The sequence below is a fragment of the Pagrus pagrus genome (genome assembly GCF_965226575.1).
Source record: "Pagrus pagrus genome assembly, chromosome: 18".
NCBI classification, from domain to species: Eukaryota; Metazoa; Chordata; class Actinopteri; order Spariformes; family Sparidae; genus Pagrus; species Pagrus pagrus.
Genome location: NC_140202.1, coordinates 19,129,544 through 19,143,295, shown reverse-complemented (window position 1 = coordinate 19,143,295; position 13,752 = coordinate 19,129,544). Strand labels below are relative to the sequence as shown.

Genomic DNA, 13,752 nt, shown 5'->3' with positions numbered 1-13,752 from the left:
AAAGCATTTTAGTTACAATCAAAGGCGTTAAGGTTATTTTTTAAACAGAACATAGAGAATACATGTACATAATTACATGTATTTACCATTGCACAAAATGGCCACACAATGTTAAATTTATATTTACATCTACTGAGAGTTTTCTGTCCTCAGCTAAATCCAGAAAAAAGTAACTATAGACACTTAATTCAAGTATTTAAAAAATTAAGATTTGAGGTAAGAATTGTATTTTACGTCACAACATTTGTCTGAAAAGCACTGAATTCAATACATTTTCATTCTGATAAAATTGAATATATAACAGCAGTAATAAGTTAACGTTCAGTGAGTAATTTCAGTCACAATTTGCACATGAAAACGACGATGTTTGATGTGGTTGTTGAATGTATCTCATTAAGCCAGCTGTTAAGCCAGCTGCAACATTAACTGACAATAATTAACTCCTCTCGTCAAAGCAGACAAGACTATCTTATCATGTCTTATTATTGAAATCTTGTGTATTATCAACACCAACAGCATGCTTCACTTCAAATATCGTGCTGCGGTTTTGAAGTTGCTGTAAAAAAAATTTAAATAGTCCAATGCAAAATATACAGTAAGTGGCACTTTAAAACCCAGTGCCCTCCATCTCCACCACAGACGTCATCCGCTTCTTGTTTCTCTTGGTTCTCCAGCAGAAGATGAGCCAGGTGACGACGCAGCCTATCAGAAGACCCACTACGGCCAGCACAGCGGCGAGCCAGACTGGCACAGTGTCTGTGCAGTCAGAGGTGAGAGGCAGGGCTGTGCTGTGGATTCCGGGTGCTGTGGCGGTGGTGGTGGGTGCTGAGGTGGTGCTGGTTGACATGGGGAAGCTGTTCACCTTTGTGAAGATGTAAGGATGCTCCTGGAATACATGAGAACAAAGGTCTTCTATTAAATTACGGCCACTTTAATGAACTATTCATGCCATAATGCACAAATTGTACAGGTAAATCACAACTGTGCTGCGTAGCATGTGAGAAGTGCATGTGTGGTAACTTTCTTACCTCAGTGGGGCACTTGAGATTATTTCTGCTATTTCTGAAATTGTTGTATGTCTGTTTTTTACCCACCGGCTCCAACTAGAGAGAAAAAAGAGGACGTCTTTGCTACATATCGACATACATGTACATTATCTTTTCCTGAAACAGAAATGTTTGAAACTAAAGGTAAAGAAGTTCAACACCAGCATTTTTTGGGGTCTTGATATACATTTTGGCCAAGCAAAACAGTGCTGTTCAATAATATATTTTAAAATGATAATATTGAAAAGAGATATTGGTTAAAGGATTGCTTGTTCAGCCTTTTTTCTTGTCAACAATACCGTATCTTATCAAAAATTGTAACTGAAACTTAAACAAGAAAACCCATAAATAAACTCAACCGAGGAAGCAGAGTATCAAACACATCCTTCCGACATACCCCTAACTCTTCCCCTTGTCAACCACAGTTACCCTTTAACTGTTGGCCTTGCCAGACTCACCATGTTATTCCACAGAGCTGAAGCCATGTCAGCATGTCCCCGCTCACTGAAGTGGAAACAGTCCTCAGAGAAGTAGGTGGCGTCGGGTCTGCCGTCCTGGAGAAGAAATAATACAACATCAGTGTCTCTAGGAATTGTGACTGTCCCAAAGCTAACATTTGTTCGTATATGTAGAGTGCATTGGAGGGTCAGGGTTACACGGCGGTCTTACAGCGTTCACAGGAACGACGGTGTTCTGAAAATAGGGCTGCACGACCACAGCAAAGTCCTCTCGGCCATCGTAGCGGCCTCCGTACACCAAATTTTCTGTCTCAATCTGAAAGAAAGACCACAAATTCTCATTGAAAAATCCTGAATCTGTGAAAATGCAAATGTTTTCACTTTAAAAAGTTTAACCTCTGAACTCAAAATGTCTCCAACAACACTTAAAAGTTCATTATCATTGTATGTGCCCTGGAGGTTTCAAGTTTCCACATCACACTAATGTAAGCTGCATACTGGACCGACATCTTAAAGTCAGATTTAAGATAAGCAAAGAGAAACTTTTCTCTTTCTACAGTTAAAACTGCCTTTTAGTGTCAAAGCACATACATCATTCAGCACAGTGAAGCTCAAACATCCGAGTAACAACAGCCCAAACTCATTTTTTAGCAGAAGGGGATTTTAGAAGGTCCAGTGCGTGGGATTTAGGGGCGTTCAGGGACAGAAATGCACCATACAATTCATAGTTATGTTTTTATTAGTGTAAAATCACCTGAACTAAGAACTGTAAGCTTATTTTTGTTAGCTTAGAATGAGCCTATTTTATCTACAGAGGCAGTGGGTCCCCTTCCATGGAGTCCACCATGTTTCTACAGTAGCCCCAAACAGACAAACCAAACGTAGGCGCGGGACGAGGGGTGTTCAGTTGGTTGCATACTGCAACCTCTCCGCTAGATGCCACTAAATCCTACACGCTGGACCTTCATCTAGATGTTGGTCACACATTTTGGCCTCACTGTTCCAGTGCGCTGACCTGTAGTTCCCGATTGATCCGTTTTACTTCGGCCAGCTCTGGAGAATCCTCTCCTGCTTGCAGGAAGCACGGGCAGACCAACCTGAGGACCAAAGGTGGAAGCAAACAGATGATTTGGGACAAACAAAATGCTTTTGACTGATACACAATTCTACCTGTTGCATGGTACAAAAATGGGATTTGTCATTGGTTCAGGTGTCCTAAATAAACACCACTTTCTTTGTTGGACTATTTGATCAATATTAAGAAAAGTACTGAGTCTCAGACTCTCTTGATTCATGAAGGATTGATTTGACATAAGTGACTGATGAGCGTACGGTTGTAACACGTTGCACCCGAGACTGTCCCTTTTGATCCTGCGAAGGCCTTCAATTTCCAGGATCTCCAAGATGCTGACGATGGTCCTGGGAACCTACAGCAAGAATAGAAGGAAAACATAACCATTTCAGAGAGGAAAATTCAGAACTGAGTCTTTTATCAATGATAATTTGAAGGGAAGAAAAAAATCAAGAAGATGCATATAAAAAATGTTACCTCTTTATAAAGTATATCCAAGCTTGTCATCATATGATGGGTGTAGTTCTGAGGCGACAGCGTGGCCTGTAGTTACGAAAACAATACGTTCACACACAATGTAGCAGGCTTTTTATTAATTCATAAACAACACATGTATCCGCGTGCTTTTTTGTCATTTGCTGTTCTCTGTTGTGGCCAGAGAAAAGCATCACAATTAAGCCACACTTCAGTTTTTAAAAAACTGGCCGAGTTTGTAGCTAAAAAGCACATCTCAACCAAAAGAGCCGACGCCATGCAACATGCATGAGCGTACGAGCAACAACTAAACCTAAGCTGTCACTACCACAGTCTCCGGGCTCATCTTAAATTGATGCCCTGCTTTGATATTCTGCTTCAAAGCACAAACATTAAAAGAGAGACTACCCTGTCAGTGCAGCGAGGAGCGTAATGGAGAGAAGGAGAGGGAGAGAAAAAAAGGGAAATGGAGGCAAAATGAGGGAGAAGAAGGAGAGAGGTGAAGGAGGGAGAGAGACAGAGACAGGATGAAGAGAGTCTGGCTTGACCTCTGTGTTGTTTATGCCTCTTAGAGAACAAGGCCTGTCACTGTGCCTCGTGTGCTTGTTTAATGCAGACAGAGGCCGAGATAGAGGGAGAGGGGGTGAAGTGACAGAATGTGCTCATTGAAAAGAAACCACGTCTGCTCTCATCTTACTCTGACACAATAAAACAATTAGGGGAGGGCTGTTCACAAAGCTTGATTATTCTGCTCCAGTGCGCAGGCCCATTTGGGGAGTGATATCATGAGACGGCTCTGTACACAGGGCATCACACAACACTACGGGATGTTTAACCACTGTGCTGCGCCGGGAGACTGTCGTCGAAAATGTCCTTCATCTGCTGGATCATCCCTGAATTTCCTGTGACGACTTTGTGCGGCAAACTCACGCGGTCATTGCAGTACTGGCACAGGTCATTGCCTCCAATGAAGAGGGTCACCAGCTTCCAGTCGTTCTCAAAATCCACCGTCTAGGAGGACGAAGAAAGGATCAGAAAGAAAGAGAACATTTTTGCACATTAAATTACTATGATCTGTGCATCAGTGTGCTGTAATACAATGTGTTTAACTCACAGTGTCTTTTTTCATGTTATCAATCAGGCGTTGCACCTGCCCCGGGATTCCTCTGTGCGACAAAATAAGCACAAAATGGTTAAAACACAGCAAAAAATACATGAAAGTGACCCATTTGAACCTGAAAACTCACGATATTTTAGCTCCTGATACAGCCACGTTGAAGCCAGCGTTGGCTGTCCCTTTTCCCTTTGACACTCCTTTGATATCAGGATTAAACTTCTTGAGGATATCTGATGTAAAGAAAAGCAGCAGAATTACTGCACAGGAGGCCAAATTCTAGCTTTGTTGTGATCCAACTGTGTCATCTAGTGGTGCTGATGTGCATCGCATGTCAAGAAAGCTGCAGGACTCACTTGGTAATGTTGTGACAGTCTCAAGACTTTTATCTCCTCCGATGCTTGTTAATGGAAAAACAAACAATTAATAAAACGATCATGACGCAGCGTTCGCAGATATGTTATGTGAATCGTTTGTTCGCAGTCTCTCACCTCCATGACACCCCTCTGTACTCAGTTCTTAGCTGCAGCAGATTCTTTGCTTTAGCACCAAAGCCGGTCTACACGCAGAGAAAAATGTTTTACCATTCAATCATTTCCAAACACTGTTTTTTTTTTCTCTCTGTTTTTCTCTCCGACCCATTTAATTGATTACGTTCCCTCAGCTTGCACATTAACTTGATTTATAAGTACCTGGAGAAAAAGTAAAGGGTAACACAATCGATCCATCTGGTGGGTCATCATTTAATCATTTACTTCAACACTATTTAAACCCAATGAGCTTCATTTCTACTGCTACTGGAGTCAAAGAAAACCTGGATTTTGCAGAAATTGTCATGACGTGTGCATGTTGCATGTGTGCATGCTGCCTTTGACTCACTAAGATGAACCACCAGAATCCTCTGTCACATGCTTGTGTGCAAACCTACCGTAAGAGAGTCTCCGAGAGCAGCCACCACTTTGATGTCAGCCGGCCGTAACCTGTGAGCTAAAAAGAGATCAACATGAGCCTATTTTACACCTCACATTTCTATTTCCCTTGAGGCAAACGCCTTGAATGCTTACCTGAAGTAGGCACAGAGTTGGATGGAGCTGTGTTAACACAGGAAAAGTCACTGCCCCAATTCTAAAGGATGACAGAGACTTGTTTTAGGCATTATGAAATCTTGTGGAAATAATAGTTGCCTTTCTAAAGACATAGACTATGACCTACTGTAACAGGAGGAGGGGTGGGTGGAGGTCCTGGAAAAGTGTAGTTGCTGTTGACAGCAGTCCTAATGAATGGGTTGGTCTGATAGAGAAACAACCAAAAACATATTATTACACAAAAGCAATAAAAACATCAACACATAGCTTATATTTCTGATACATTGTGGGACGAAGTTACCTCAGAGGGACACTTCAAATCAATGCCAGCTTCAAAGTCTTGTGTAAACGTCTTGTTGCCCACTGGCTCCAACTAAGAGATTGTGAACATCAGTGATATATTTTGGATCATTAGAAGAAAATCAAAAGCAACATGTGCCAAAACAAAAATTTAGCAAAACGTCTTCTGATAAACAAAATCCTACCATGTTGTTCCAAAGAGCTCGAGCCATGAGAGTGTGAGCCCTCTGGCTGAGATGGAAGCAGTCGGGTGAGAAGTACGAGCGGTCAGGCCGGCCGTCCTTTAAAAAGATGTGAGAGGAGGGATGAAATTTTAAAAACATTTACCATAATTGAAAACCCCTTTATGGTTCCAGTTGTGTCAGCCCTTACCTCTAACCTGGGAAGGTAAACCTCCCTCAAGAAGGGCTGCAGCACCACGGTGAAGTTGACATGCGTGTCATAGCGCCCAGAGTCAACCAGCTCTCTCATAGCACTCTGGACAGAAAGATAAAGACCAAAGAACGAGTGTGAATGATTGTTTGACTTTTCAGTAACCCCAGGAAGACGAGCAACCGCTCTACTAACAGGGATCCAAAAGAATAAAGAATGGTGATAATGATGATTTAGCCCTTAAAATGGGGCTTTAAAGCCTTTTTAGGTATTACATTTACTTTAAAGTATTCTATTTCTATTTAATATTAGTAAAAATGTGAGTGGTAGCAACAGGAATGACTTAAAACTTCCTTTTACCACCCGTTAGTCATTCACCTGGTAGGCCCTATTGAGGTCATTGACCTTCTGGAGTTCAGCCGATCCCTCTTTAGGCTTCAGTATGCAGGGGCAGACTAAACTGAAACATAAACATCAACATTGTTAAATAATGTTTCAAAAACTTTTATTTATTTATTTTTATATCTTAAAACAACCAAAATTCACCGACCTCACAAACCAGGTGGGACAGCCCAGAGTTTTATCACTGTGCAGATCACGCAGCGGTACAATATTTAACACCTCGACCAGATTGACGATGGCACGAGGCACCTGGGTGATACAAAGCAAGAGGTGTGTAGGCTTTCTGTGATTGTGACTGGCCAACGTGCAGTGAGGCTGTTTGTTGGTGCGAGAGGATGAAAACATACTTCGTTGTGGAGGATGTCCAGAGCTTGCTGGATGCGATTGACGATGTTCCTGGGTGAGAAAAAGATCTGTGGAGAAAGAGTGTTTCTGTTTGAAGGTGTGCATGCACATAAATTAAATTTGGAACAAATCAAAGTCGAGAGAAGATTATTCAGGAACTGCTTTGATAACTGATTATCATTTGAGTAAGTGAGTGAGCGAGTCACTTTTTCCAGCAAACATTTGCTGGTTTCAGCTTCTCAAATGTTAGGATTTGCTGTTTTTCTGTATCTTTTATGAAGATTTTGGATTGTTTTCAATTTGAACGTCACTTTTTAAATGATAAACATCATAGCCGTTAGTAAGTTGCAACCATAAAACATATTGCTTAATATGATTTGGATGATCAATATGACCTATATGATAATATGATCCTAAATCTCTATTTGTGTCCTAAGCCAGATCAAGACAGATCATATATATATGTACAAAATATAAAAGAGTGCTCACGCTGTCTGTGCAGAAGTCACATATGTCATTGCCACCAATAAACATGGTGATCACTTTCCAGTCGTTGTAGAAATCGATGCTCTGTAAAGAAGATAAGAGTTAAATCTTCTGTTTATTTGGTAATTATGAACATAAAACTGCGACAAAGGTTACATGAGAGCACATCTGCCTGTGGCTTACCGAATCAGCTTTCATTTTGTCCACCAGGACGCGCACCTGTCGCACCATGTCACTGAAAATAGAAATCATTTTAAGAAGTGCAAATTCTTCCTTCTGCCAAGGATTAATGTATTGAGATCCAAAAGGTTAAGATCGTGACTGACCCAGCCTTCGCTCCTGCCACAGCCTGATTGAGAAAGGCTTGAGGAGAGTCCTCTTTACCGATTCCCTCTGAGAAGCCGGTCAGGTTGGGGTTGAACTCCTTCAGGATGTCTGCAGGACGCAAACACAGAGAAGGTCATTATGTTTTATCTCTAACTACCATTCAGAGTTTCATTTCCAATATTAACGTGTTGCATTTTATTATTGATTACCAAGGGTATCATAAGGTTTTCAGTTGATTCAGGCGATTGTCTGACTCACAATTATTCTTCCATTTAATTGCCTATTTTTTGCAGGGAATGTGGACAACTAAAAGTAATTGCACCGGAGTTTGCAAGCAGCTAATCTGCATCATTTGTCTCTGGGCAGGAAGACAAAAAAAACTACTACAAGACAGCACATAATCAGGTCTGCTGGACAGTGAAGCCTATAATGATGGTGATAAGACATCATAATCAAATATCAGTGCTGGACATCTGATATTTGACCTGTGGTAAGCATTTTTTAATGTTAGACAATGCAGATAAAAGATGAAATAAGGGACAAACGTACTTGGCAGAGTTGTCACATTGGCGATGTTTTCATCACCACCGATGCTGAAGGACAAAGACACAGCTTGTTAGCTTTAAATTCAGTTCGCAATATAACCAACTGAACTGTTGAAGTATTTTCCCATACTATCCAAATTTGAACAGAGGTGTGCTTTTGCTTATCTCACCTCCATGACAGTCCTCTGTACTCATTAATCACTAACAGAAGGTTGTCATCCTTTGCGCCCACACCATTGGCTGCCTGCAGCGAGCATCAGAGACGGAGAGGAAATATTAATGAACCAGAGGTATAGTATACAAGCCACTGTGGAAATATCTGCAATTTATTTCTCAGTATTTAAGATAACATTTGACCGGGTCCATATCTTTACATCTGTTTACCTGTTCTTTATACATAATGTGCATCTGGTCTTTGTCTGTTAATGCCCACTGGGACGAGTAGATTTATAGATATAAATTTGACTTTAGCAAAAGAACACTCACTGTCAGAGAGTCGCCCACTGCTGCCACCACCTTGATATCTCCAGGTCTGAGTTCATGTACTACAAAGAGAATAAAGTGGTTGAGCTTGGTTGGATTGAACTACATTTCCCACAACATATTACCAGAATAAGAGCTAAAATATATATATTTTACCTGAAGTGGGTGCAGTGGGAGATGGACTTCGGTCTGTGCAAGGTATCTCAGTGCCCATATCCTGCAAACAAACAGTAGTTTTAAATAATTGCGTGTTGTGTAAACCTGTGGCTCTGAAGTTGAATTGAAAGACTTACAGGATCCACTGAAGCTGCATCCCCCTCTTTTTCACTCGGAGAATTTATCTGCGTCCGCAGGAAAGGTCGCTCCTGGGATGAGAGATCAAAATCTTGATATAAGGTTGAAAGTCTTGCATGGTTCGACCACATTTAGGGTTAAATTTTAGCAAACTGCATTATGGGATGGTATGCCTCACCTGAGAAGGGCAGAGAATACTAATGGCGCTGCTGTCCATGAACTCTGCCTGACCTGTCAATGGCTGAAGCTGGAAAAAAAAAGCCGTGATTAGTTAAGATTTAAGGTTCAAGTGGAGCCACTCTGCGTGCAGCCAATGACCACACAGTGTCAAACAGTGCTGGTTACACAATTCTTTGTATTGTCTTGCATGTAGATCCAGAATGATCAGAGCTGGAGAAAGCCATCCTGTAGGATAACCTCATCAAGTTCATCTTTCAGCACAAATCTTATCTAATCTCTCGTCAGAGTCATAACTGTTCTTCCCAATCATTGTTCCATCTTACTTTTGTATTGAGGGATTATGGCGACTCTTCCCGATTGGCTAATTTTTTTACAACGGAGACACAGGGTCAATTTCAAGGTTGGAACAACATGTGGATCAATGCTGGAGGTTTTTTGAGGCAGCTTCACATGCAGCACACTATACGTTTAATCGTTACTCTCAGAAGAGCTTACCAGGTTTGTCCATAGCTGAACTGCTAGTTGGTTTGGGTCAGACCAAGTGTTCTCCTACAAAGAAACATACAATAAATGCAAGTTACACATTAGCCATTTCAAGGAACTATCATGCATTGTTACCAGAAGGCAGTATGATTTATAGTACTGTTGATTATAACTGACGTCTGGAAATAGCTTCTTTTTTTTACATACAGAGATTTGTTCAAGGATGACTGGAGCGGACTGCAGCACGGCCGTGAAGTCTGCCTGTTTGCTGTGCCACTTTGGATTTTCCAAGACACGACTCAGAGAGTCCTGTAAACAAGACAAATATATTTTTGACAAGGAAGTAGCCAAATATGATTCAGGTGAGCACGAGGCACTAAAATACCATTTCTTTACGTGTATTGTACCTGTAGTGTTTTTAGAAGATTAGCTTTATGTAGTCGCCGGTTGATGCCTTCATCTCTCATACACTCACACCTGCTACAGATAACAAAGCAGCAAATGTATTACAATTAACATGATCACATGAGAATGTGTATATATGGCATTAGAGAGTAAAAGCAAGCGTTATATCATGTCACAATAAAAGAGTAAATGCAGTTTATATAGTTCATTTAGCTGGCTTTTCAATAGACAAACTTCCAAATTTAAAACACTCACTTGTCCTGCTGGTGATCTGTGCTCCAGACTGCCACGTGAACTAAAGTGTGATGCAACTGTTAACACACAACCACCAATTTAGTTTTTTTAATTCTATTTCTTCATGGCAAAATTGTTTTTTTTTATATAAATAAGCACAATACCCTTTTCTGCAACAACTCCAGAGCTGCTTCCACCTCCTGCACAACAGCATTAACATCTGCAGCAACCTGAAGCACAAAGAAACAGTTACAGCTTTAACAAACTCTAACGTACGCTGCATCCAACATGATGTTGTTGTAGTAACGAATCTTACATCTGGCGAACAGGCGCACGTGGAATCTGCCGGGACCAACAGCAGCACAAACTTCCAGTCTGTCGCCTGCAAAGAAATAAGGAAGAGATGGAGGCCTTACACTGGCTGATCGCCTGTTAGGTCAAACTCTAATTAACGCTTGAGGCAAAATGTGAGTTTTAAATTCACCTAACCTAACCTCCCTCTATTTAGACAGTGGCAGAGCAACCAGAGAAAACTCACAAGAACGTGGGGACAACATGTAATTTAAACCTTCTTTTAAAACCTTCTTGCTGTGAGACGACAGCGATAACTACTGAGACGAGGTGCCACCCAGTTACAGAAATGTAGTGAACTCGTTGTTCTTTTCTGACAATCATTGATGATCACATTTTTCTTCCATTTTCGTTGATAGACTTTAGCTTAGCTTAGTTAGCTAGCCAGGCAAATTTGATCCTAGGATCCTAAATTGTCCTATGGGAGGGGAGTATCATGGTTAATATTTTATTCTTATTTATTTCTTACCATATTTATAGTGTGTGTATTCACTCAGTGTGGCCTTCTCTTCATCAAATACTAAACGCATGTTATATAAGGGGTTAATGTGTACCTGCTGTGAGAGGGTCAGCTCCTCCGCTTCCTCCAACAAGCTCCTGCAAAACACACACACACTCACATAAAACACACCTGCAAGAACATCAGTATGCCGCATTTATGTATGTGACTGTACGTGTGTGTCACGTGCGTGTGCGCGTGTCTGTGTTACCTGGGCTGTGATGAGGTCTGAGCCACATGCGGAGGGTTCACTTCAGGGTTAAACATGGACAGCAGCTCTATCCAGCACACACAGACACACTTGTATTGAGTTTATCTACAGGTTGTATGATCCTTACAGTACAATCAGGCAGTGGATTATGTACATTATGTGGTAATTGCCGTTGTGAAAGAGGAAACAGGTGAAAGCCTCCATTCATGTTGCCAGTCTTGCTCACTTTTATGTGAAATGAAGGTCAACAACCTCTGTTTATGGCCCACTCTCTTATCCTCAGAGATAAAAAAGCGCCCAAACTGTGACATAGACTTGACTACGGCCTTCAAATGAACTCCCCGCAACCTCTGAATTCTTTCAACTATATGGTGGGATAACCTCCTAATAGTGTGAAAAGTGTCTGTTTGGTCTTTCAACTCAACTCAACTTAACAAGTGACAGAGCAGGTTTATTGTGGTGAACTACAACAAAATCACAGACGAGGACTCGAGGTACATTTTGGAAAATTAGAATAAAAATCTAAATTGCAAATTTTGAAAGCGCTGATAATGACAGGTATGTTCAATACCATTTCTAGATGATGATACACTTCTTTCTTTTCTTACTTGACCATAGAGACACTCACTGGTGAGAAAGGCTGTGTTTGAGAGTTTATAGACTTACCAGCAACTCTGTTGACAACTCTGGATGCTTCAAGCCTGATAATGAAGACAGACACATTGTTAGAGCGAGGGTATATAAAGGCTCGGGAAGCCATGTCGTCACTTCCAATGATTTTTAGTAGTACTGAAGTACATTTCTGCATTTTATTTTTGGATGTCTACCTGTGTGACGGTGGGACTCCCAACACATGGACAGCTGAGATATCATCAGGTCTGAGAGTGTGAACTGATGAAGAGGAATCAGGGAGATGAAAAAGCCGGCAATGTCATGATACAACAGAAGCATTGTAAAATCTAATCACACAGTTATCACTTGAACTGGAGAAACGGATTAGTATAATTATTGATCATGATTGCAGCCTGCAGCGTACTGTACCTGAAGAGGACGAGGAGAAGGGGGCAGGTATTGATGAGCAGAGCATTGGCATGTAACTTTCTGTCTGCAGCAAAGAAAAAAATCCTTAGATACAGTAGAGTATATTTTTAATACATGTATATATAACGATCAACAAGGCGTCATAGCCAACATACATTCTCTGGCTTCTCTGCTGATGGTCCATTTTTTCGAACATCAACGCTGACAGCATCTAAATGTGACACCAGAAACAAGTTAAGTTAAGACACTTTTTTATTCATTTCACTCATTTCCCCCTCAAATACAACAATGATTAGAAGTTAAATTACATAAAATGGCTGTTTTTTATTAAGCCATCATGATATTTTCTCTGAATATCATGTTTACTTTACCTTGCAGGTCAATACTGATTCAGTAAATTCATATGTGCGTATTGCTTGTGTCTGCTCAGTCTGTGTAGTATGCTATATGTATATAGTTGGCTTGTTTCAGTATTTGCATCCCTTTTACTATATATGTAACTAACAGAGATATTGTAAACTTTTCCTTTAGACTCTACATCATCATCAGCACAGAAGGGGAATCAATCCAGACACTCACAGATAACTAGTCTTCTTTGTGGGGGGAAAAAGCTCACACTTTGTACTGATAAGACCTGCTTCCATCCACATTGTAATAAATGAATGCACAATATGTCCACAGACAGTGTGCACATTACCACAGCTACAGCAGACTGGCTGTTCAGTTACCAGATACTCACCACATGACTGTGTCGCCTTGCACTTAACGGTCACTGACTGCAACAAAATGTGCAAATGTGCATGCACAAAATGTGTCAAATGTCCTGTAGTTTACCTGTAAACTGAGCGCAGGATCCAACAAGGGCTGCCAGAATCAGAAGAGCAGGTGTAGCCATGATGTGGTGAGATAGTGAGAGCCGTCCACACTGAGGGGTTTGTGTAATGCCCTCCTCTTGTTTTCCCTCAGAGAAAGAGTGACTGTAAGCTTTCACTGATAGTAAGAGTACCTGTAAAGGGGGTGGAGAGGGGGAAGAGTTCCCAGGACGGCAGAGGAAATGGAAGAAGAGGACCTCTCATGTGATAAGCAGAGTGATCATCCAGCAACGTCTCCCACTCACACCCTTATACTCTCAGTCATATCTTCATCTTATCAGTTTATCTGGACAACAATCAACAAAACTACAAGTCATACCACCTCCTCCCTATCTCTGCATTTTGTTTGCCAATGTGTATTTGTGTGGCACGCAGTTTTTCTTGCAAATCTGAAGGATGGCCTCATGTTTTGCAACAGACCAAAATGACACATTACGGAAAGTTTATGGGTCTCAGAGTGACACTTTATAAATAATCAATATCTCTTTATATCATACAGTTAATAGATGAAAAAAGCCAGACAGTCACACTGTTTATCCAAATATACAAAATAAAAATCTGATCAAATATCATAACAAATAGAAAAATGTATATAATGAGATAATTATCTAAGCTTTCTGTTTTTATTTATATAGTTTATTGAGTCAGAAAGTTACATTAAGAACAAGACCTC

At 40.8% G+C, this 13,752-nt stretch overlaps 1 protein-coding gene across 1 annotated transcript; it reads right to left on the bottom strand.

Annotated features, from left to right (window-relative positions):
- Positions 1–528: 528 nt before the first annotated feature.
- On the bottom strand, positions 529–13,120 carry plb1 (phospholipase B1). Its single transcript, XM_084381488.1, has 42 exons — positions 13,042–13,120; positions 12,372–12,418; positions 12,208–12,271; positions 11,994–12,057; positions 11,833–11,867; positions 11,167–11,233; positions 11,011–11,053; positions 10,422–10,487; positions 10,270–10,335; positions 10,127–10,182; positions 9,874–9,946; positions 9,674–9,775; positions 8,982–9,050; positions 8,803–8,874; positions 8,666–8,726; positions 8,513–8,571; positions 8,197–8,270; positions 8,031–8,074; positions 7,481–7,589; positions 7,338–7,389; positions 7,158–7,238; positions 6,671–6,736; positions 6,472–6,572; positions 6,300–6,381; positions 5,922–6,026; positions 5,735–5,830; positions 5,551–5,622; positions 5,377–5,454; positions 5,229–5,289; positions 5,093–5,151; positions 4,656–4,723; positions 4,521–4,564; positions 4,298–4,397; positions 4,165–4,216; positions 3,981–4,061; positions 3,054–3,119; positions 2,837–2,931; positions 2,520–2,601; positions 1,716–1,820; positions 1,505–1,600; positions 1,029–1,103; positions 529–886 (listed from the first exon to the last, which is right to left on the bottom strand). Exons 1-42 carry the CDS (start codon positions 13,100–13,102, stop codon positions 608–610), a joined length of 3,228 nt encoding a protein of 1,075 aa, XP_084237614.1. The 5' UTR covers positions 13,103–13,120; the 3' UTR covers positions 529–607.
- Between the last annotated feature and the right edge of the window lie 632 nt (positions 13,121–13,752).

What these genes read in the sequence shown, in the direction of transcription:
- plb1 (XM_084381488.1), bottom strand. Translation starts at nt 13,102, where the DNA reads ATGGCTACACCTGCTCTTCTGATTCTGGCAGCCCTTGTTGGATCCTGC. An exon ending in ATCCTGCGCTCAGTTTACAG is followed by an intron (nt 12,419 to 13,041) that starts GTAAACTACAGG and finishes TGTCACATTTAG; the next exon opens with ATGCTGTCAGCGTTGATGTT. An exon ending in AGTTGTCAACAGAGTTGCTG is followed by an intron (nt 11,234 to 11,832) that starts GTAAGTCTATAA and finishes TGTGCTGGATAG; the next exon opens with AGCTGCTGTCCATGTTTAAC.